The sequence below is a fragment of the Coregonus clupeaformis genome, chromosome 1, assembly GCF_020615455.1.
Source record: "Coregonus clupeaformis isolate EN_2021a chromosome 1, ASM2061545v1, whole genome shotgun sequence".
NCBI lineage: Eukaryota > Metazoa > Chordata > Actinopteri > Salmoniformes > Salmonidae > Coregonus > Coregonus clupeaformis.
The window spans coordinates 80,372,388-80,396,829 of NC_059192.1; the positions used below are offsets into that span (position 1 = coordinate 80,372,388).

The window sequence follows — 24,442 nt, forward strand, 5'->3', positions numbered from 1 at the left end:
TCTGGCCATATTTGTTTTAGAGCAGCAGTTGCGACCTAACCATGACCCACTGTCCTTGACAAGCCTTTCCAGCCTAATAGCATGGGTAGGCTACTACGCCTCAGTGGGGAGAAAAAAACAACGCCGTCAACCGAGTTGTCCAATCATAACATCGTTTTTTTAAATTGTGTTCCCGCCTTCTTTAGATGTTGTTATCCAAGAACGCAACTTTTGAGACCTGTCAACTTTTAATATACGTTGATTAAACAAAATAGCATGTATAAAATAATAATGTGTTATGAGCCATATCACAGCATAGCTCGTTTATATTTGAGAAAAATCAATAATACATCAGAAGGTCGAAATTCTACCAATGGGCGGTTCCCATTTCCTCCAGCGAGGTTTGCGTCAAAGGGTCAGTGCGTGTCCCAAACACTTCGTAGTCTTGTCCGCCCTGGGGACTGATGCCAGGAGTGGAAACTGTATACGACCGGTAAACATCTGGGACGGGAATGTAAACAACTAACTACCAACGGTAACACAAAATAGCCTTAAACGGAGTGCCACTGGGGCATAAAGACTGTCCATCGGGTTTCCAATGGAAGCGAATGGTTTCGTGAGAAGGCGTCTGATGACAGCAGAGAGAGCAGGCGGGGATGCCGGGGTTGCTGGAGCGTCAGCCGGCGCAGAGGTCCGATGGCTCGGGGGAAGGATCTGGGGAGTGTCGGAGAGCCTCGTTGGGAGTTTGTCTCCCAGGATCGGAGGCGAGACAGAGATTCAGAATGTAATTCAGTTCAGCGGCGGCCCCCCTGAAGTAACGTTGGTAGATACTTCGGAACCGGACTATGAGGGTTTGCCGCAGGGCGCTTCGACCAGCACCCACATGTTTGCAGGAGCAGTGGCTGGGATCATGGAGCATTGCCTGATGTTCCCCATCGACTGTGTCAAGGTAACGTGGTATGCTGGGCTAGCGTTTAGACGCTAACTAGTTGTAACTGACTGATATTGGAACTTGGGCACATTACATGGGATGGATTCCGTTGACTCGTCAGTCATGACATGAGGCTTCAACTTGTTTGTCAGGTCACAGCACAAGCACAGACGAGGCAAGGTCGAAACCGGACAGGCTAACATTTCAGCTAGGGAACTAATTTAGCATGTTAGCTAACTAACTTCCATCCACTGCGAATTTATGTGGACCTACTAACCCTTCTTGCTAGGTAGGTTAGATAACGTTAGCAAGTTAGCCAACAAAACTGCACACGAGATTTGTCACATTATTACTCGGCATCAACACGGTAGTAGCTTAATTTTGGCATGCAGGATTTCATTTAAGTTAATAGGAAAACTTTTAGCAAACAGTGTATTTTGCAGTTGTTAGCATCATCTCCTTAGCTAGATAGCCATTTTAGCTAACGTTAGCTAGCTAACCAAACCAACAAGGTCGGCCTGTGCATCAGCTCGAGCCTGGGGGTCAATGTTGATTAGCTAGTAGCAAGCGAGTTGGCGCCTACTAGAATGAGGTTAGGCTAATCATTTTCACAATGAATGTTAGCTGGCTACTCTATTCCGTATTTTCATGAGCAGATTTTCGTAGCTGTTTTGATACTTCTCAAATTAAATGAAATGATGTGTTATTTGCTTTGGGGAAGGAGACAGAGTTAGCATGAAGCAGCACGTGTGCCCCTTTTCCTGTACATACAAGCCAAAACAATGTACAGCGCATTGATAGCGCTATTGACATACTACTACAAACTGCTTACATACTACTATTAACAACTTCTCCGTATTTTCTGAACATTCACTGTATTCAAGAAGAGAAGCCATAGGTGGGAGAAACCACGAGCACCCTTCTGTCAAAATAGTCTCTACACTTTGCAGCAGCAAAAACATAGCCGAGCTACAAGCAGCTTTTAACTAGGCAGAGAATGCATAAACGCTGGTGTGGTCTTCTAAGTCAATGTTAACTGCTACCTGGCTGGCAGGATTTAGGTGGGGTGAAACTGTTCATTGTTTACAGAAAATACAGGGCTGGATGTTCTGGGATTAAGAGTACAATGCTACTCTGTTGTTGTGCTAATTGTGCAGAATTAGGCAGACAAATTGCCTCTACCACTGCACACTTTTAAGAATCAAAGTTCTGTTATTATCATAAAACTTTAAATTAGTTTTGGATTATGTACTTAGCCGGGATGGCTCGGGTGTTATGTAAACAAGAGATGATAAATTACATTGGCCTGCCTGTGCAGTTTTGACAGGGCCACTCAATGATTTAGGTCTACTCTGTAAAGGGATGTAACACATGAGCCATGCCAATGTCTGGTATCTTCCTATCTTGTGGTCCCTGTAGAGCAGGGGTCTCCAACCCTGTTCCTGGAGAGCTACCCTCCAACCCGAGTTGTAACTAACTTGGTTAAGTTTATCAACCAGCTAATTATGAGAATCAGGTGTGCTAGATTAGGGTTGGGGTGAACCTACAGGACGGTAGTTCTCCAGGAACAGGGTTGGAGAGCCCTGCTGTAGAGAGTCATGAGTTGGTCCTTGATGGAAATAATTGTGTACTACTACGCAGAGACCGAGCAACAGAGTGAGAGTGGTATGGTAGGTAGGGAGAGGAGAGGAGTCAACTGTTTGTGTCAGGTGGGAGAGCAGGGCTCTCTCAGAACAAAGCAGAGATTCATCCATCTTTCCCAGCTGTAGTTCCCACCTCTGATCCAGGTGCTGCTCACACAACTTGGGCTGTGTCTCAATAGTCGGAAGTGGCTTCCTCTCCCTGTCTCCTCTCTTTTCACTGACATGAAACGACAGTCGAAACAAAGCATGTTCCCAGTGTGCATCCAGCCACCATGTTGCTTCACATGTAGGCTACTGTGTTTTCAGATCCGTACAGGCGAAGGAGATGAGGCGAGGATGTATCTTTAGAGTAATGAGGTGCAGCCCAGACAGTGAAATGTTCTGCCTGCTGAGGAAGGGCAGCCTGAGCTAGACACTACACAGACTCACAGATCTATAAATCATGTCACCTGTCAAACAACATGGCATTAACTGGCCCTACTTATAAACACATTACCAGATCTCTACAGATGCAGGAGACCTAGCTCAAGCTGACAGCTGACCCCAGTGGACTAGCACTGACAGACACACAAACACAGTTAAAAATCCTTGGAAAATAGCATGCAGGGGTTGTGACACAGATTGCATGGTAGAGATAATGTCGTAACTTGTTGATGTTAGACAGGCTCTTTCCAGGCAAGCTCTCTGCAATACACAACCATACCATAGGCTACATATACCCGTGTGTCAGGGCAGAGGGAACTGTTTTAATTTCATTTAACTTTTATTTACAGATTAGTCACATTGAGACATTGACATCAAATATCTTGCAGGAAATACCTTTTCAATATGGCAGCAATCTACAAAGATGCACATAAATACATTTAAATCTCTTACAGGCCCAGCATTCCACATAGCCTATAGGGGTGGCCTGAGGCCCTGTTTACAGTTCCTGGAAAGCGTGCACACACCAGTGCAGAACGCAATCAGCATGTGAGAGTCCAGGGCCTCTCCTTTGCTTGTGGTCATTATTAGTAGACCCTCTATGCTTCTCACAGCACTAGCCTTACAGTGAGACGATTAACCCTGACACACTGGCCCAACGATAAGGATTGTGTGTGGGGTCAGGTTGTGTGAGTGCTGCTGGTGAGACAGATGCTTACAGGAAGTCAGCATATGTCCCTCTCTGACCCTGGGGTCTCGTTATTCAACACTTCCTTCTATTCAACTGGGCTTGACTACTCAACATTTTCAAAATATTTAGCGGGTAGAATGTATAAGCACTGACTACTTACTGTGTTTTGATTGGTTAGCAGTGTATTCATCCCACCTCTGCTCAGACTTCATTGGTTACTAACATGGTAGTTGCTCAAATGTACGGTAAACGTTATGGTTGCAGTAAGGTTAGGTATGGACGGAAGTTTATGGTTAGGTTATGACTAGGGTAGTCAGTAGGTGTGTGACCTCTAACCTGTCTCCCCTGTGTAGACGCGTATGCAGAGCCTACAGCCTGAGCCTGCTGCCCGCTACCGGAATGTGATGGACGCGCTTAGGCGAATCATAACCACAGAGGGTGTCTGGCGACCAATGAGAGGGCTGAATGCCACGGCCGTGGGGGCGGGACCGGCACACGCTCTCTACTTCGCCTGCTACGAAAAACTGAAGAAGAGTCTGGGTGACGTCATCCACCCCGGGGCTAACAGCCATCTGGCCAACGGTATACCAGGAACACACACACATTCAAAACACACACTAGCACATGCACACACCAATCCAATACTTCTCTGCAACCCCTCTTTGGGTTACTTGTTGACTTCCAGGAAACCTTTTTTTCTCTAGTGAACGCTAGCAGTTCATTTGGTGTTTCCAATATTCTTTTTTTAGCAACTCAAGGAAGTAGTGAGGAAGATTCAATGAAAGGGTTTTGCTGTATTTGTACAGCTATGTTGCTGTAGTCCTGTAGAGATCATCTCTGTTCACACTGCAGAGAGAGGGAGAGAAGACCCCCTGGACACTAAGCGGACGCCGCTCGGACTAACCGAGATGAACCTTGCTCTCAGACACTTGAGTTATGTGTGTGGGTGAGTCAGCCTGCCAGTTCTAACAGCTGGAGCAGAGTGGCGGGAGAGTGGTGGTGCCACACCCTTCATTTCCCCATCCCCTAGACACTAGAGTGGGCTAATGCCTACGCTATACTCCAGGCTCTCTCATACCCAGTACAGTAAACAGGCCCCCTGAACCTGGTTTCTTCCTATGCTCCTGCCATCTAGGGAGTTTTTCCTAGCCACTGTGCTTCTGCATTGCTTACTCTTTGGGGTTTTGTGACAACTGCTGATGTAAAAAGGGCTTTATAAAATACATTTGATTGGCCTGAAACTAACTTGTTGGGCCACCTGCCAGTGTGATAAAAACATCACCAGCCACTCAGGTGGTGGATCAACTGTTGGCTGGGGCTAATTCTGTCCCAGCAGGACAGTAGGAGTGGTATCTTTCTGGCCATGGGGCTGATTTGACCCTGTCTGTATGCTCTCTATGAGGTCAGAATTCTGCCGAGTCAGCCAGATCCACAAATAGACCAGGGCCACAGACTGACTACATGCCATGCTTCGGCGGCCCGGGTCCACGCTACAGACACACATCAGAGAAAAGTTTTTATCCTGAGCGCTGCTGCGTGAGGAGAGCCTGGCACTATTGCTGCAGCTGCGGAGGGGGCAGTGTATGTGATGGGAGTGAGGTACAGTGGGGGAAAAAAGTATTTAGTCAGCCACCAATTGTGCAAGTTCTCCCACTTAAAAAGATGAGAGAGGCCTGTAATTTTCATCATAGGTACACATTAACTATGACAGACAAATTGAGAAAGATAATTCCAGAAAATCACATTGTAGGATTTTTTATGAATTTATTTGCAAATTATGGTGGAAAATAAGTATTTGGTCACCTACAAACAAGCAAGATTTCTGGCTCTCACAGACCTGTAACTTCTTCTTTAAGAGGCTCCTCTGTCCTCCACTCGTTACCTGTATTAATGGCACCTGTTTGAACTTGTTATCAGTATAAAAGACACCTGTCCACAACCTCAAACAGTCACACTCCAAACTCCACTATGGCCAAGACCAAAGAGCTGTCAAAGGACACCAGAAACTAAATTGTAGACCTGCACCAGGCTGGGAAGACTGAATCTGCAATAGGTAAGCAGCTTGGTTTGAAGAAATCAACTGTGGGAGCAATTATTAGGAAATGGAAGACATACAAGACCACTGATAATCTCCCTCGATCTGGGGCTCCACGCAAGATCTCACCCTGTGGGGTCAAAATGATCACAAGAACGGTGAGCAAAATCCCAGAACCACACGGGGGACCTAGTGAATGACCTGCAGAGAGCTGGGACCAAAGTAACAAAGCCTACCATCAGTAACACACTACGCCGCCAGGGACTCAAATCCTGCAGTGCCAGACGTGTCCCCCTGCTTAAGCCAGTACATGTCCAGGCCCGTCTGAAGTTTGCGAGAGTGCATTTGGATGATCCAGAAGAGGATTGGGAGAATGTCATATGGTCAGATGAAACCAAAATAGAACTTTTTGGTAAAAAACTCAACTCGACGTGTTTGGAGGACAAAGAATGCTGAGTTGCATCCAAAGAACACCATACCTACTGTGAAGCATGGGGGTGGAAACATCATGCTTTGGGGCTGTTTTTCTGCAAAGGGACCAGGACGACTGATCCGTGTAAAGGAAAGAATGAATGGGGCCATGTATCGTGAGATTTTGAGTGAAAACCTCCTTCCATCAGCAAGGGCATTGAAGATGAAACGTGGCTGGGTCTTTCAGCATGACAATGATCCCAAACACACCGCCTGGGCAACGAAGGAGTGGCTTCGTAAGAAGCATTTCAAGGTCCTCGAGTGGCCTAGCCAGTCTCCAGATCTCAACCCCATAGAACATCTTTGGAGGGAGTTGAAAGTCCGTGTTGCCCAGCGACAGTCCCAAAACATCACTGCTCTAGAGGAGATCTGCATGGAGGAATGGGCCAAAATACCAGCAACAGTGTGTGAAAACCTTGTGAAGACTTACAGAAAACGTTTGACCTGTGTCATTGCCAACAAAGGGTATATAACAAAGTATTGAGAAACTTTTGTTATTGACCAAATACTTATTTTCCACCATAATTTGCAAATAAATTCATTAAAAATCCTACAATGTGATTTTCTGAATAATTTTTTCTCATTTTGTCTGTCATAGTTGACGTGTACGTATGATGAAAAATACAGGCCTCATCTTTTTAAGTGGGAGAACTTGCACAATTGGTGGCTGACTAAATACTTTTTTTCCCCACTGTATAAAAGAAGTGGAGACTGTGTCCGTTGTTTTCAACGAAATCTACCCACGTTCACATACGCCGATTCATGGACCGTCGATATCTGGGTCGCATACGGGTTACATGGCCTAACTTCACGTGCACTAGCACTCAGTGCGCACAGGGAGCAGCGACGACGTCATCACGTCATCCAAAAACATGGCAGATATTGGATGAATATAAAATGTTAATATCTTCGGTTGTGAGTGATGGGACTTTTTTTTTGCCTCTGCAACAATTGTTTGGCTGACTATAGCTAGCTAGGCTAATTGAGGCCACAAGCTGCGCTTTCTCCCCAACCCCATTCAGATAAAACAACAGCCTACTTGTTCGTTGCTCGTTGTAGCCTACTCATTCTCATTTCGCAAACTTTTAAATCTGTAATTTTATTCCATCTTGCATTGCATTAGCTTTGATTGGCCAACATAAACAACAAGCTACACACGTCAAAAAAACGACATTGAAAAGTTTGTTTTATTATACTGAACAAAAATATAAACGCAACAATTTCAAGTTCATATAAGGAAAACAGTCAATTGAAATACATTCATAAGGCCCTAATCTATGGATTTCACATGACTGGGAATACAGATATGCATCCGTTGGTCACAGATACATATGGGAGAAAAAAAAAAGGTAGAAAACCAGTCACTATCTGGTGTGACCACCATTTGCCTCATGCAGCGCGACTCCTCTCCTTCGCATAGAGTTGATCAGGCTGTTGATTGTGGCCTGTGGAATGTTGTCCCACTCCTCTTCAATGGCTGTGCGGAGTTGCTGGATATTGGCGGGAACATGCTGTCATACACGTCGATCCAGAGCGTTGACATCAGCAAACCTTTCGCCCACATGACACCATACACGTGGTTTGCGGTTGTGAGACCGTTTGGACATACTGCCAAATTCTCTAAAATGACGTTGGAGGCGGCTTATGGTAGAGATATTTACATTTAATTTTCTGGCAACAGCTCTGGTGGACATTCCTGGAGTCAGCATGCCAATTGCACTCTCCCTCAACTTGTGGCATTGTGTTGTGTGACAAAACTGCATATTTTAGAGTGGCCTTTTATTGTCCCCAGCACAAGGTGCACCCGTGTAATGATCATGCTGTAATAATCAGCTTGTTGATATGCCACACCTGTCAGGTGGATGGATTATCTTGGCAAAGGAGAAATGCTCACTAACAGGGATGTAAACAAATTTGTGCACAACATTTGAGAGAAGCTTTTTGTGCGTATGGAACATTTCTGGGATCTTTTTATTTCAGCTCATGAAACATGGGACCAACACTTTACATGTTGCGTTTTATATTTTTGTTCAGTGTAAATGAATAATAGAAATGTCATGGTACAGTCACGAGCCAGTTTATTAGGTACACTCATCTAAACTCAGCAAAAAAATAAACGTCCTCTCACTGTCAACTGCGTTTATTTTCAGCAAACTTAAATATTTGTATGAACATAACAAGATTCAACAACTGAGACATGAACTGAACAAGTTCTACAGACGTGTGACTAACAGAAATTGAATAATGTGTCCCTGTCAGTAACAGTCAGTATCTGGTGTGGCCACCAGCTGCACTAAGTACTGCAGTGCATCTCCTCCTCATGGACTGCACCAGATATGCCAGTTCTTGCTGTGAGATGTTACCCCAGTCTTCCACCAAGGCACCTGCAAGTTCCCAGACATTTCTGGGGGGAATGGCCCTAGCCCTCACCCTCCGATCCAACAGGTCCCAGACGTGCTCAATGGGATTGAGATCCGGGCTTTTCGCTGGCCATGGCGCAACACTGACATTCCTGTCTTGCAGGAAATCACACACAGAACGAGCAGTATGGCTGGTGGCATTGTTGTGCTGGAGGGTCATGTCAGGATGAGCCTGCAGGAAGGGTACCACATGAGGGAGGAGGATGTCTTCCCTGTAACGCACAGCGTTGAGATTGCCTGCAATGACAACAAGCTCAGTCCGATGATGCTGTGACACACCGCCCCAGACCATGACGGACCCTCCACCTCCAAATCAATAGAAGGATTACTTTTATACTATTCCAGGTATTCCTTAAAGAGGTAGGGTTTCAAGTGTCTCCGGAAGGTGGTCAGTGACTCCGCTGTCGTGGGGGAGCTTGTTCCACCATTGGGGTGCCAGAGCAGCGAATAGCTTTGACTGGGCTGAGCGGGAACTGTGCTTCTGTAGAGGTAGAGGGGCTAGCAGGCCAGAGGTGGATGAACGTAGTGCCCTCGTTTGGGTGTAGGGTCTGATCAGAGCCTGGAGGTAAGGAGGTGCCGTTCCCCTCACAGCTCCGTAGGCAAGCACCATGGTTTTGTAGTAGATGCGAGCCTCAACTGGAAGCCAGTGGAGTGTGCGGAGGAGCGGGGTGACATGAGAGAACTTGGGAAGGTTGAACACCAGACGGGCTGCAGCGTTCTGGATAAGTTGTAGGGGTTTAATGGCACAGGCAGGGAGCCCAGCCAACAGCGAGTTGCAGTAATCCAGACGGGCGATGACAAGTGCCTGGATTAGGACCTGTGCCGCTTTCTGTGTAAGGTAGGGTCGTACTCTGCGAACGTTGTAGAGCATGAACCTGCAGGATCGGGTCACCGCTTTGATGTTAGCATGAACCTGCAGGATCGGGTCACCGCTTTGATGTTAGCAGAGAACGACAGGGTGTTGTCCAGGGTCACGCCAAGGTTCTTTGCTCTCTGGGAGGAGGACACAATGGAGTTGTCAACCGCACTGGCGAGATCATGGAGCGGGCAGTCCTTCCCCGGGAGGAAGAGCAGCTCCGTCTTACCGAGGTTCAGCTTGAGGTGGTGATCTGACATCCACACTGATATGTCTGCCAGACATGCAGAGATGCGATTCACCACCTGGTTATCAGAAGGGAGTAAGGAGAAAATTAATTGTGTGTCGTCTGCGTAGCAATGATAGGAGAGACCATGTGAGGATATGACAGAGCCAAGTGACTTGGTGTATAGGGAGAAAATGAGAGGGCCTAGAACTGAGCCCTGGGGGACACCAGTGGTGAGAGCACGTGGTGCGGAGACAGATTCTCGCCACGCCACCTGGTAGGAGCGACATGTCAGGTAGGACGCTATCCAAGAGTGAGCAGCGCCGGAGATGCCCAACTCGGAGAGGGTGGAGAGGAGGATCTGATGGTTCACAGTATCAAAGGCAGCAGATAGGTCTAGAAGGATGAGAGCAGAGGAGAGCGAGTTAGTTTTGGCAGTGCGGAAAGCCTCCGTGACACAGAGAAGAGCAGTCTCAGTTGAATGACCAGTCTTGAAACCTGACTGGTTAGGATCAAGAAGGTCATTCTGAGAGAGATAGCAGGAGAGTTGGCTAGAGACGGCACGCTCAAGAGTTTTGGAGAGAAAAGAAAGAAGGGATACTGGTCTGTAGTTGTTGACATCGGCGGGATCGAGTGTAGGTTTTTTGAGGAGGGGTGCAACTCTCGCCCTCTTGAAGACGGAAGGGACATAGCCAGCGGTCAAAGATGAGTTGATGAGCGAGGTGAGGTAAGGGAGAAGGTCTCCGGAAATGGTCTGGAGAAGATAGGGTCAAGCGGGCAGGTTGTTGGGCGGCCGTGTGAGGATAATGTTCTATACACTGATCTTTACAGGAAACCTACTGATCGTAACAGTTTGTTGAGGGCTGATAGTTGTCACCCGCTTCCCTTGAAAAACAGTTTGCCCTACAGCCAATTCTGTCGAATCAAAAGAATTTGCCAAAAACAATCACATTTCAACAGAAATATGGCTGAGACACAAAGAAAATTCAAGGAGAGGGGGTACAAAAATGGTCAGATTAATGCTGCCATTGAGAAAATTCAAAACAAATCGAAACCTGATCTCTTTCAAGGACAGTCTCGCAAAAAGATGCATTCTTGTGTTCTAACTACACGCTATTCAAAGTGCTCTGAATAAATTAAGGGAATCGTTCACAAACATTGGCACATTCTAAGATCAGATGACAGTATTGGTAATGTGTTTTCGGACCCTCCCTTGGTTGTATTCTTGCAGGCAGAACTCTCAGATCAATTGGTAAACTCTGATTTACCACCCCTAAATATCCCTGCACAACGTCTATTTGCGCCTCTACCGGATGGAAACTAGAAGTGTAATGGCTGCACTCAATGCAATGGAACTTACAAATGTAGATCCTTCAAACAACCCCAAACAGGGAAACAGATCCCAATCAAAGGTGTTATTACGTGCTCCACTAAGGCAGTTATTTATCTTATAACTTGTCCTTGTGGTAAAAATTATGTGGGTAAAACAAAGCGCAAATTAAAGGTACGAATCTCGGAGCATCGTAGCACCATTAGGTGCAAAATCTTGACATACCCAGTCGCTGCCCACTTTTTGGAAGCGAACCACTCGATTTCGTCCCTACGTTATATCGGCATTGAACAGGTCACCCTCCCTAGGAGAGGGGGTGACCTCGATAACTTATTGTTAAAACGAGGGGCTGCCTGGATCTTTAATTTAAAGACCCTTGCTCCCTTCGGTCTCAACGTAGACTTTAATTTGAAGCCATTCTTGTGATTATTATTATTTTGCTATTCATTGTAAATGTTTTTGGGCCTAGGTAGCCAAGTTGTATCTATGATCGTATGCTATCTATTCATGTTTTTTGTTGTTTATCTGTGACTTAACCAATGATATCAGGCCACACCCGGCCATGATTACAGACACCTGTGTGTGTGTCCTTTGACACTCTATAAACTAGTGAACCGCAGTGTTTGTCATTATACCCTGATGAAGACAGCTTGTCTGTTGATACGTTGGTTATTAAATTATTGCATCTGAGCTCCTAGAGTGTGCGGCTCTCCTTTTCTTTTTCAAGAGGACCTGCCTTACAACAGGCCTACAAGCCCTCAGTCCAGCCTCTCTCAGCCTATTGCCGACAGTCTGAGAACTGATGGAGGGATTGTGCGTTCCTGGTGTAGCTCGGGCAGTTGTTGTTGCCATCCTGTACCTGTCCCGCAGGTCTCCCTGTAGGGCTGTCTTAGGCGTCTCACAGTACGGACATTGCAATTTATTGCCCTGGCCACATCTGCAGTCCTCATGCCTCCTTGCAGCATTCCTCAGGCACGTTCACGCAGATGAGCAGGGACCCTTGGCATCTTTCTTTTGGTGTTTTTCAGAGTCAGTAGAAAGGCCTCTTTAGTGTCCTAAGTTTTCATAACTGTGACCTTAGTTGCCTACCGTCTGTAAGCTGTTAGTGTCTTAGCGACCGTTCCACAGGTGCATGTTCATTAATTGTTTATGGTTAATTGAATCGCATCTCTGCATGCCTGGCAGACATATCAGTGTGGATGTCGGATCACCACCTCAAGCTGAACCTCAGCAAGACGGAGCTGCTCTTCCTCCCGGGGAAGGACTGCCCGCTCCATGATCTCGCCATCACGGTTGACAACTCCTTTGTGTCCTCCTCCCAGAGTGCAAAAAACCTTGGCGTGACCCTGGACAACACCCTGTCGTTCTCCGCTAACATCAAAGCGGTGACCCGATCGTGCAGGTTCATGCTCTACAACGTTCGCAGAGTACGACCCTACCTTACACAGAAAGCGGCACCTGTCATCTCCCGTCTGGATTACTGAAACTCGCTGTTGGCTGGGCTCCCTGCCTGTGCCATTAAACCCCTACAACTTATCCAGAACGCTGCAGCCAACTGGTGTTCAACCATCCCAAGTTCTCTCATGTCACCCCGCTCCTCCGCACACTCCACTGGCTTCCAGTTGAAGCTCGCATCTACTACAAAACCATGGTGCTTGCCTACGGAGCTGTGAAGGGAACGGCACCTCCGTACCTTCAGGCTCTGATCAGACCCTACACCCAAACGAGGGCACTACGTTCATCCACCTCTGGCCTGCTAGCCCCCCTACCTCTACAGAAGCACAGTTCCCGCTCAGCCCAGTCAAAGCTATTCGCTTCAATTTGTAAGTCGCTCTGGATAGGAGCGTCTGCTAAATTACTTAAATGTAAATGTAAAATTGAACAATAATGGTAAACAGTGTTTAAACCCTTTACAATGAAGATCTGTGAAGTTATTTGGATTTTTACGGATTATCTTTGAAAGACAGTGTCCTAAAAAAGGGACGTTTCTTTTTTTGCTGAGTTTAGTACCGGGTCGGACCCCCTTTGCCTCTAGAAGAGCCCGAATTCTTCAGGGCATTCTACAATCTGACGGAAACGTTCCACAGGGATGTTGGTCTATGCTGACGCGATGGCATCACGCAGTTGCTGCAGATTGGACGGCGGTACATTCATGCTTCGAAAAGCCCGTTCCATCTCATCCCTAAAATGCTCTATTGGGTTGAGGTCTGGGGATTGCGCAGGCCGCTCAAGTAAACTGAACTCTCTGTCATGTTCCAGACGATGTATTTCCACTCGTCAATTGTCCAGTGTTGGTGATCGCGTGCCCACTGGAGCCGCTTCTTCTTGTTTTTAGCTGATAGGAGTGGATCGCGGTGTGGTCGTCTGCTGCAATAGCCCATCCGTATCAATGAGTTGTGCGTTCCGAGATGCCCTTCTGCACACCACTGTTGTACCGCGCCGTTATGTCTGTTTGTGGCCCGCCTGTTAGCTAGCACGATTCTTGCCGTTCTCCTTTGACCTCGCTCATCAACGAGCTGTTTTCGCCCACAAGACTGCCGCCGACTGGATGTTTTTTTGTTTGTTGAGCCATTCTCGGTAAACCCTAGACACTGTAGTGCGTGAAAAGCCCAGGAGGTCGGTCCTTTCTGAGATACTGGATCTGGCGCGCCTGGCACCGACGATCATTCCACCCACGCTCAAAGTCTCTTAGGTCACTCGTTTAGCCTATTCTAACGTTCAATCGAACAGTAACTGAATGCGTCGTTGTCTGCCTGCTTTATATAACAAGCCACTGCCACGTCACTCATGAACGGGGTGGTGTACCTAATAAACGCTCCAGTGAGTGTATATCCTTGTATGTAACAATGCCACATGGATATTTTAGTTTAATTTAGAAAAAGCCTTATCCATCGCTCTCGCACATGAATACTCACACAAGTATTCGAATACTAACGTCCGTTCGGACATTTGAGTATTCAAATAACCTTGCACAGCCCTAATTTGCACGACAAGAAAATTGAAACACCGTTTGCTCAGAAAAAGCTAGTACTAGAGATGCTTGCTCTATTTATCCCTGTATCTGTTCTCTGCTCTTTCTTTCTCTTCCCTTCTTTCCAGCTCAGCTGTCTGTCTCATCTTCCCTCCTCCCTCGTTTCCAGGTCAGGGGAGAGGCAGGGTAAGACCTGCCCAGTAGATGAAGGGATGTTTGACTCTGGTCCAGCAGGAGTGGTGATGGCCTGTTTTACCACTAGGGAGAACTAGAGCATTTTCAGTCATCTGGCCTCTCCTCACCCCTCTCTCATTGTCTCTCCTTTCATCTTTCCTTCTCTCCCTCTTCTCTACTCTCCTTTTCTCACTCTGGTCTTTGTTCTCCACCAAATCTCTCTCTTGCTTCAGTCTCTCTCTCGTTGTTTTTCACCATTGAGGTGTGTATGTGTTACAGGTGCGGCGGGGTGTGTGGCCACATTGCTTCATGACGCAGCCATGAACCCATCTGAAGGTAAATCTATCCATCTATAAATCTGTATCTTTCCCTCTCTTAAACCTGTTTTTCTCGATCTCACACATGGTGTGTATTCAGGTGACTGAGACGTTATTTGCTGCAGATAAATTGCTGTATCAGAGCTCCCTCTGCAGCTGTAGCTCCTAGGGCCTCCTCAAGGGCCTAGCCTGTTTACTCTGCACTGCTCGCTAGGGTGGGGAGGGCAGGGTGGAGGGGGAGACAGAGAGAAAGAGGGTAAGGTGGTGGGGAGGAGCAGGGCCTAGAATGAAAGAGCAATGGATACTGGGATAAAGATGAAGGGAGCGAGCAGGGTTGAGAGGGAGGAGGAGGGGAGATGTGGAGAAAGATGCTCCCTTGGGGTCCTGTCCCCTCTGTACTGAACCCAACCACCAGCTGTAGACTAGAGAGGACTTTGATGGGTATCCTTCCACTGACATGCCTGGACAGGTGATCCTCAGGCAGCTGTGTAGGGTGGAGGCCAGGGACATAGGTGCTAGTCTCAGATTCCAAGGTAACACCTGGGTCACTGCTTTGAACTTCAGCAGCCTAAATAAATCTCTGTGAATGTCTTAATTAATCTTAACATCCTAATGCCCTCCTCAGCCTTGGAGGATGTTATGACTGTGCAGTTTTTTTATTTATCTGGTCAATAATTTTTGTCTTTCTTTTTTATCCTCTGGACTATGTTCCTGGTCCCTAATGATGGAAACACACCTGCCAATCCTTCCTTCCATCCCTCCAATCCTCCCCTCCCCTCCTCCTCTTTACTCACCTATCCATCCTTCCTTCCTCTCTGCCTCACATTCCCTTATTTTTTCCTTTATACTGCTCTCATCTGTCTTTCCCCCATTCTCCTCCTCTCGTCTGGCTATTCCTCTGTCTCTCCTTCCGTCTGTTTTTCTCCCTCTGCATCCACCCCCTCTCTCTCCTCTCTCCCTCTCTCTCCCTGTCCAGTGGTGAAGCAGCGTTTGCAGATGTATAACTCTCCATACCGTGGTGTGATGGACTGTGTGCGCGCCGTTTGGCAGAATGAGGGCGCCGCAGCCTTCTACCGCTCCTACACCACACAGCTCACCATGAACGTACCCTTCCAGGTGCTCCACTTCATGACCTACGAGTCCCTCCAGGAGCTCCTCAACCCCCACAGACAGTACAACCCCTCCTCACACATGGTGTCTGGGGGCCTGGCCGGGGCAATCGCTGCTGCAGCCACCACCCCTCTGGATGTCTGCAAGACCCTGCTCAACACCCAGGAGTCCCTGGTGGGGCTCCTCGCTGCAGGCCAGGGTGGAGGTCAGGCACAGGGGACACACAGACACATCACAGGCCTGGCCCATGCCTTCCGGACAGTGTACAGGCTGGGCGGCCTGCCTGGGTTCTTTAAAGGAGTCCAGGCCAGGGTGATCTATCAGATGCCCTCCACAGCCATCAGCTGGTCTGTCTATGAGTTCTTCAAGTACGGAATCACCAAGCACCAGCACGAGAAGAGGATAGCGCAGCGGAGGGAGGGAGAGAAGTAGAGAAGGAAAAATAAAGAAAAATCCTATTTTCTTTCATCCATCTCTCTTTGCCATTCTTCTGTTTTCGCTCTATCAACCTCCTTCCTTTGCCCTTCGGAGCATGCAGGTGTTCAGAGCGAGGGAGAAAGGAGAGGAAGAATCGATACGCACATAAACCAACCAATACCCACCTCTTATTTACCCCTGTTCAGACAGCCAATGAGAGAGTCTTCCAGATGTGGTTCAACTAATAACATCCTGCTAAACTGTTTGCAACTGAAAATGTACAATTTGCTATGAAAGTGAATACGTCATGTATTGACACTACGTTATCAAGGCATACCCTTATAACGGACATAAATGTCAACCAGAAAAATAGTTGATTCTGTTTTGCTAGTCTCCAGCGAGATTTGTTGTGAAATATTTTGCTAACGAATGTCCAATCGCTTTCATAGGTATTGTTGTGATGAATTTGACAACCGCTGTCCTAACTGTCCGTGTTAAAGGTAGACTCAGCAGTATAACATCATCCTACACACCGGGGCCAATTCCTGCTTATAGAAATTAACAGAATTCCCTTATTGAGGCGCAGATTGAAAAGACGCAGTAGATTTGGATTCCGTTATTGTTGATGTGTGTAAGCGGGAAGTCTCCCAGCTTTGTATGATGATGTTATATTGCGGAGTACCTGTAAAGTTGATTATTGCGTTAACTGTATGTGAATGAGAATGTTGTTCACTGTAAGCCCCACCAGGGGCCACTGTGACCCTCCCAATAAAGCTGGAGTAATAGAATATGATGAGGTGTGAGTGACAGTCAGCCTTTAGGGGGCATTAGTGTTGCTTTGTAAACCCATGCAATAGTTTATAGGCTTCAGGTACAGGTTGGCCTTAACCCCAGATCTAGGATCAGTTTGTAGTTTCTCAATTCTTATCTTAACTGTTGAGGGGGTGAAAGAATATCTAATCCTAGACCAATGGTTAGGAGCAACTTCTACCTTCTCGCTTCAGAACTGGTAGAGACACAAAGGGAGTCCTCTCCTCAAGGTTTGAAATCAGGAATTTCTCTCAAAATGGTTGCATACTATATATGTGAATTTAAATGATCACACATTTTTTAATCGGATCAGATTTTATGTAAAATGTTGGAATAGACTTAATTTATTGCTGCCAGTAATTTGTAAAGTACATTAGCTCTATTCTGAGGAACTATTGAGAGGTATTTTTGTATTGATTCCTGAACACAAAGTACTAACCTTAGTTGGCTGACATCACTACTCTAGACCCAAAGCGATATGATTGGCTTATAGAAAGAATCGCCATTTCATTGGAAGTTAAACTCCATCCTGCCTTCTGATTGGCTGTGATGTAAGGAGAGCAGGGGGGGTGTTGATGTTTGCCCAGATCTCATTTTGTATTTTTGTTTTGATTAGATCAAATTCTTGGATGGGATAACCTACACACACTTCAATGTTCTGTCAGTTTACATTCACACCCTTGTTTTACCTAGACTGGCTGGCTGCCTGACTGACTGTCCCTGTATTAACAACTACACATGAAGGTTTAGACATGTTGGCTAAAGCACAGACCGACAGGCACACACACAATATGGATTCCCATGCATTAACAGCCAAATCCAAACTCCAGAACCATGTTTACATCATGGAATTTCATGGGAATCGCCTATTGGCATCAATGCATGGTTTACATAAAACATTTATGTTTACACACAATCTTCATGTTTAGGGATGATTATGGAATTTGGGGTAACGATTAATTGTCATGGAAATAGCCACGGTTGACATAATTGTCATTTTTGTTGAAAAATGTTTTGAGCTTGTAATCTTTTAACATTGGCTATGACCATGAATACGACACACTCCTGTCTAAAAAACAAATGGTTTTGACTGATTACAACTTTTGGAAATTGACGTTCTCCTCCCAACCATGCCGTTCTGCTCTTAAAATTATTACCAACATTACGCACTTCATGTAAAAATGAAAAACTGCTATTGGGTAAACTACACTGAACTGAAATATAAACGCAACATGTAAAGTGTTGATCCCATGTTTCATGAGCTGAAATAAAAAATCCAAGAAATGTTCCATAAAAAAAAGCTTATTTCTCTCAAATGTGGTGCACAAATGTGTTTACATCCCTGCTAGTGAGCATTTCTCCTTTGCCAAGATAATCCATCCACCTGAAAGGTGTGACATATCAAGAAGCTGATTAAACAGCATGATCATCACTCATGTGCACCTTGTGCTGGGGACAATAAAAGGCCACTTTAAAATGTGCAGTTTTGTCACACAACACAATGCCACAGATGTCTCAAGTTTTGGGGGAGCGTGCAATTGGCATGCTGACTGCAGGGAATGTCCACCAGAGCTGTTACCAGATAATTGAATGTTCATTACTCTACTATAAAATGCCTCCAACGCCATTTTAGAGAATTTGGCAGTACGTCCAACCAGCCTCACAACCGCAGACCACGTGTATCCACGCCAGCCCAGGACCTCCACATCCGACTTCTTCACCTGCGGGATCGTCTGAGGGGGGTAGGGTGCTGAGGAGTATTTCTGTCTGTAATAAAGCCCTTTTATGGGGAAAAACTCATTCTGATTGGCTGGGCCTGGATCCCGAGTGGGTGGGCCTATGCCCTCCAAGGCCCACCAATGGCTGCACCCCTGCCCAGTTATATGAAATCCATAGAATAGGGCCTAACGAATGTATTTCAATGGACTGATTTCCTTATATCAACTGTAACTCAGTAAAATCCTTTGCTGCTATAACAGCCTCCACTCTTCTGGGAAGGCTTACCACTAGATGTAACATTGCTGCAGGGACTTGCTTCCATTCAGCCACAAGAGCATTAGTGAAGTCAGGCACTGATGTTGGGCGATTAGGCCTGGCTCGCAGTCAGCGTTCCAATTCATCCCAAAGGCGTTCGATGGGGTTAAGGTCAGGGTTCTGTGCAGGTCAGTCAAGTTCTTCCACACCAATCTTGAAAAACCATTTCTGTATGGACCTCGCTTTGTGCATGGGGGTATTGTCATGCTGAAACAGGAAAGGGCCTTCCCTAAACTGTTGCCACAAAGTTGGAAGCACAGAATTGTTTAGAATGTCATTGTATGCTGTAGCGTTAAGATTTCCCTTCACTGGAACTAAGGGGCCTAGCCCAAACCATCAAAAACAGCCCCAGACCATTATTCTTCCTTCACCAAACTTTACAGTTGGCACTATGCATTCGGGAAGGTAGCGTTCTGATATCCGCCAAACCCAGATTTGTCAGTCGGACTGCCACGTGATGAAGCGTGATTCATCACTCCAGAGAACGTGTTTCCACTGCTCCAGAGTCCAATGGTGGCGAGCTTTACACCCACTCCAACCGACGCTTGGCATTGCACATGGTGAACTTAGGCTTGTGTGCAGCTGCTCGGCCATGGAAACCCATTTCATGAAGCTCCCGACGAACAGTTCTTGTGCTGACGTAGCTTCCAGAGGCAGTTTGTAACTCGGTAGTGAGTGTTGCATCCGAGGACAGACGAACTGAAAGGTGGCATCCTATGACGGTGCCAAGTTGATAGTCACTGAGTTTATTGAGCTCTTCAGTACAGGCCATTCTACAGCCAATGTTTATATTTGGAGATTGCATGGCTGTGTGCTCGATTTTATACACCTGTCAGCAACGGGTTTGGCTGAAATAGCAGAATCCACTCATTTGAAGGGGTGTCCACATACTTTCGTATATATAGTGTAGATCTATTAACTTCCTCTCCCCAAATCTAGGGGTGTAACATTGTTCTATTCTGTTGTGTATTATCAATCACATAAATTAATTTATTGATTGGTTGATTGATTAGGGGCTTTAACCATGACACTGTGGGTGTGGATGATGAATGGAGCTAATCAGTTTTAATAATCTCTGACTATAATCTGTCAGATCAATAAACAGAGCAGTAGACTCCTTCAAGCTGCCCACAGATGCTGGTACACCTGTTTGCATTGTCTGTTTTCATACACACTCACACACACCTTTCCTCTCTTAGCAAAAAAGAAAGAAAAATAAATCAAAAGCTTAAACAGCAGTTTGTGTCATCTACAGTATATATCTCCGTTGTCATAGTAAAGCAAATGGCAGGGGAATGCAGAAGGTTTGTAGTACTTGCTGGATAGCCTGCTGATAAGAAAATAAATATGTTAGCATTTAAAAGTGATCTCTCCCAGTATTTCACCTTGTTAGGTTCTTTAGTGTGTGTATTTGTCCAGGCCAGGAGGATAATTTACTACAAGGGTCTGATGCATGCCACCAATGAGATCTGTCTGTCTGTCTGTAGGAACTAGACTTGTGTCTCAGGTATTTGCTCCCTTTTTGTGTACAGATGTAGGATCTTAATTTGATCACCCTGTTGTAGGAGAACCTTTCTCAACCAGGACAGTAAAGTTATTGATTAATTGATTGAGGAATGTGGCGATAAGGTTGAGCCACTGTACTTGTGATGATCATGGTTTCACCGTCTTGATGAAGTTGTTGTACTGTTAATCACTCTAGTATCTGCTAAATTACTGATTTGTTCACGTTGTCTTAATCATTTGAACAGAGCGAGGTATAGAGTAGCCCAAAGCATGGTGTCCTCTGGTTAGCTAAGACAGTGATGTTTTAGACAAGCAGCTTTAGAAAGAATCGGCTTTCACAGCTTTAGGTGTAGAGTGATGTCTCACTGACTCATCTCACTCTCACACACACAACACTGTCTCTTGTTAGCCAGACACCTGTTCAAACAGCGAGTTATAATGAACCGTCTGTGTGTGTCTGTCTGTTTCTCACTGTGTGTACTTGGCCCTGCCTATCTCCTCCTGTCTGTGGTGTAGCTGGCTGAAGCTTGCCCCACCCATGCATGCCTCTGGTGATGCTCCTCATGAGAGCCTGACAGTGTGTGTGTGTGTGTGTGTGTGTGTGTGTGTGTGGTGGGGGGGGGGGTTCCCTCTGCCACAATTTCCCAGCCTATCCTAATATAAACTATTTAGTCTGGAGCTAAGCCCTGTTGGTCTGTGGGTGTGGGTGTGTGTGAGTGTGTGAGTAGTGTGAGACTAGTTTGAAAACAAATGAACGTTTTGCCTCTATTATCTGACATGACTGTATTTGGTATGTAAATGATGAACAAAAAAACTACTGGACAGCAGTAGTAATGGTAGCTGACAGAGTGCCTGATGTATGGTGTTTCGTCAACAGAAGCTGTGGCTGGAGGTTCCTCTAGCACATCTGGCCGAACATCGCAATTTAACTGTGCCTGCAATGCATTCGGAAAGTATTCAGACCCCTTCCCCTTTTCCACATTTTGTTACGTTACAGCCGTATTCTAAAATTGATTTTTTTTTTATGTCCTCAACAATCTACACACAATACCCCATAATGACAAAGCGAAAAAAACAGGTTTTTAGACATTCTTCCAAATTTATAAAACATAAAAAACATAAATACCTTATTTACATAAGTATTCAGACCCTTTGCTATGAGACTGGAAATTGAGCTCAGGTGCATTCTGTTTCCATTGATCATCCTTGAGATGTTTCTACAACTTGATTGGAGTCCACCTGTGGTCAATTCAATTGATTGGACATGATTTGGAAAGGCACCCACCTGTCTATATAAGGTCCCACAGTTGACAGTGCATGTCAGAGCAAAAACCAAGCCATGAGGTCGAAGGAATTGTCCGTAGAGCTCCGAGACAGGATTGTGTTGAGGCACAGATCTGGGGAAGGGTACCAACACATTTCTGCAGCATTGAAGGTCCCAAAGAACACAGTGGCCTCCATCATTCTTAAATGGAAGAAGTTTGGAACCACCAAGACTCTTCCTAGAGCTGGCCGCCCCGGCCAAACTGAGAAATCGGGGAAGAAGGGCCTTGGTCAGGGAGGTGACCAAGAACCCGATGGTCACTGACAGAGCTCCGGAGTTCCTCTATGGAGATGGGAGAACCTTCCAGAAGGACAACCATCTCTACAGCACTCCACCAATCAGGCCTTAATGGTGGAGTGACCAGACGGAAGCCACTCCTCAGTAAAAGGCACGTGACAGCCTGCTTGGAGTTTGCCAAAAGACACCAAAAGGACTCAGACCATGAGAAACAAGATTATCTGGTCTGATGAAACCAAGATTGAACTCTTTTGACTGAATGCCAAGCGTCACGTCTGGAGGAAACATGGCACCATCCCTACGGTGAAGCATGGTGGTGGCAGCATCATGCTGTGGGGATGTTTTTCAGTGGCACGGACTGGGAGACTAGTCAGGATAGAGGTAAAGATGAATGGAGTAAAGTACAGAGAGATCCTTGATGAAAACCTGCTCCAGAGCGCTCAGGACCTCAGACTGGGGCGAAGGTTCACCTTCCAACTGGACAACGACCCTAAGCGCACAGACAAGGCAGCGTAGGAGTGGCTTCGGGACAAGTCTCTGAATGTCCTTGAGTGGCCCAGCCAGAGCCTGGACTTGAACCCAATCGAACATCTCTGGAGAGACCTGAAAATAGATGTGCAGTGACGCTCCCCATCCAACCTGACAGAGCTTGAGAGGATCTGCAGAGAAGAATGGGAGAAACTCCCCAAATGCAGGTGTGCCAAGCTTGTAGCGTCATACCCAAGAAGACTCAAGGCTGTAATCGCTGCCAAAGGTGCTTTAACAGAGTACTGAGTGAAGGGTCTGAATACTTATGTAAATGTGATATTTCAGTTTAAAAAATGTTAGAAATTTGCAAACATTTCTAAAAACCTGTTTTTGCTTTGTCATTATGGTGTATTGTGTGTAGACTGATGAGGGGGAAAAAATTATTTAATCAATTTTAGAATAAGGCTGTAATGTAACAAAATGCCTCTTGTGTCTTACTGCTTAATACAGTGGGAAAGTGACTGCCTTTTCCACTTTACTTCTGTATCCAGTCCCATATTGTTTTGAATGGGCTTCAAGCTTATTTCAGCAAATGCATAAAAACACGTTCATTTAACATATATACATTCAACTGTATATTTCCAGATCCTTGATATCCTTTGGTCTGCACTTATGGAGGAATGATAATGGTCCTCTGTAGCTCAGCTGGTAGAGCACGGCGCTTGTAACGCCAAGGTAGTGGGTTCGATCCCCGGGACCACCCATACACAAAAAAAAAATAAATAAATGTCTGCACGCATGACTGTCAGTCGCTTTGGATAAAAGCATCTGCTAAATGGCATATTATTATTATTTTATAATGTATTTTGCTCATCTTTATCAAGGGTGCTACTGCCAATCATTTTGGTTGTGACTGTATCTTCCACGACCACATTTTCATGCATGATCATCTTAAAGCCCATTCAAATCAGTATGGCACTGGATACTGAAGTAAAGCGGAAAAGGTGGTCACTTTCCCACTGTACAATACCACTGGCCTCTCTCTCGCTATCTCTGTCACTCTCTCCCTCTTTCTCGCTCTCTCTCTAGGCCAGCTCTGGTGCTAATGTGCTGACGCCTGGCTCCGGATGTAATGGATGAGGTGTGAGAGACACACACATACACACACCGGTTATGGTCCCACGCTCTCTTAGAGGTGATGCTGGATGGAGGAGCTGTTGATGATAATCCACCTGCCTGTTTCTCTCACCTCCACTTCAGGAGAGAGGAGAGGACAGGAAGGGGATAGTGATGGGAGAGTGATGCTCTTACGTGCTCTCTATGTCTGTATCTGTGTGTGTGTGTGTGTGTGTGTGTGTGTGACAGTTTGGTTGTTCGAAATGAGTGCTTTTTGCGTCCCTTTGATATTTTAAGTAGAAATTGTTCACACATGGAATTTTAAAAGCCTGTTATATTAAATGAGGTGTCCTTTAATATAGACCAAATGGAAAATTCAATAAATAGGATTTTTAATATTTTTAATAGAAGACTTGCTAAAGTGCCAGAATTCAGCATTTTCACATGTCCCTCTGTGACTTCTAGGATGATTTTAACCCACTTAACCCCAACATTTCTCCAAGTTTTCACCATCATTGTAAAGCCCTAGTTATTATGTTTCTTTGACAAAGTTATTTCCGGCGATTATTATGTGATGAGTGATTCATTTTAAGGTAAAACAAAATCCTGTCCCTCATTTTAAGGGCAACCTTGTTACGTGAACTGAACTCTCGTTTTAGTATGGTGAAGCTATTCCTTTTTAAATATTATTTCCAAAGGAAACATTGAACATCTTATAGTCAAACCCTAGTGTAAAAGCAGGTGAGGTGGTTCTACAATTTTTTGCCGTTTTGTGGTGGAAAACTGTTACCCATAGATAGACAGGATAGAAATGTTTTAAGAATTGCATTTTGTTTGTGAAGCTTGCATTCAATTGCCCTGTCACAAGGGGATTTATGGCTGATTTAAGATTAAATTGTCAACCCTGTTACGGTCAACCCTGTTACTTTACTTGGCATTTAATAGGCGCTTAG

General features: G+C 45.7%; 1 protein-coding gene across 1 annotated transcript; it reads left to right on the forward strand.

Annotated features, from left to right (window-relative positions):
* Window positions 1-282: 282 nt before the first annotated feature.
* Window positions 283-16,787, forward strand: LOC121574910 (mitoferrin-2-like). The gene is made up of 4 exons (XM_041887587.1): window positions 283-928; window positions 4,021-4,249; window positions 14,430-14,486; window positions 15,444-16,787. The coding sequence occupies exons 1-4, from the start codon at window positions 578-580 to the stop codon at window positions 16,007-16,009; spliced, it is 1,203 nt and encodes a 400-aa protein (XP_041743521.1). The 5' UTR covers window positions 283-577; the 3' UTR covers window positions 16,010-16,787.
* The last annotated feature ends 7,655 nt before the right edge of the window (window positions 16,788-24,442 follow it).

Excerpts from the sequence above, each read along its gene's own strand:
- LOC121574910 (XM_041887587.1), top strand. The coding sequence starts at position 578 with ATGGAAGCGAATGGTTTCGTGAGAAGGCGTCTGATGACAGCAGAGAGA. Across the intron at positions 929-4,020 it reads TCCCCATCGACTGTGTCAAG|ACGCGTATGCAGAGCCTACA; the intron begins GTAACGTGGTAT and ends TCCCCTGTGTAG. Across the intron at positions 4,250-14,429 it reads TAACAGCCATCTGGCCAACG|GTGCGGCGGGGTGTGTGGCC; the intron begins GTATACCAGGAA and ends TATGTGTTACAG.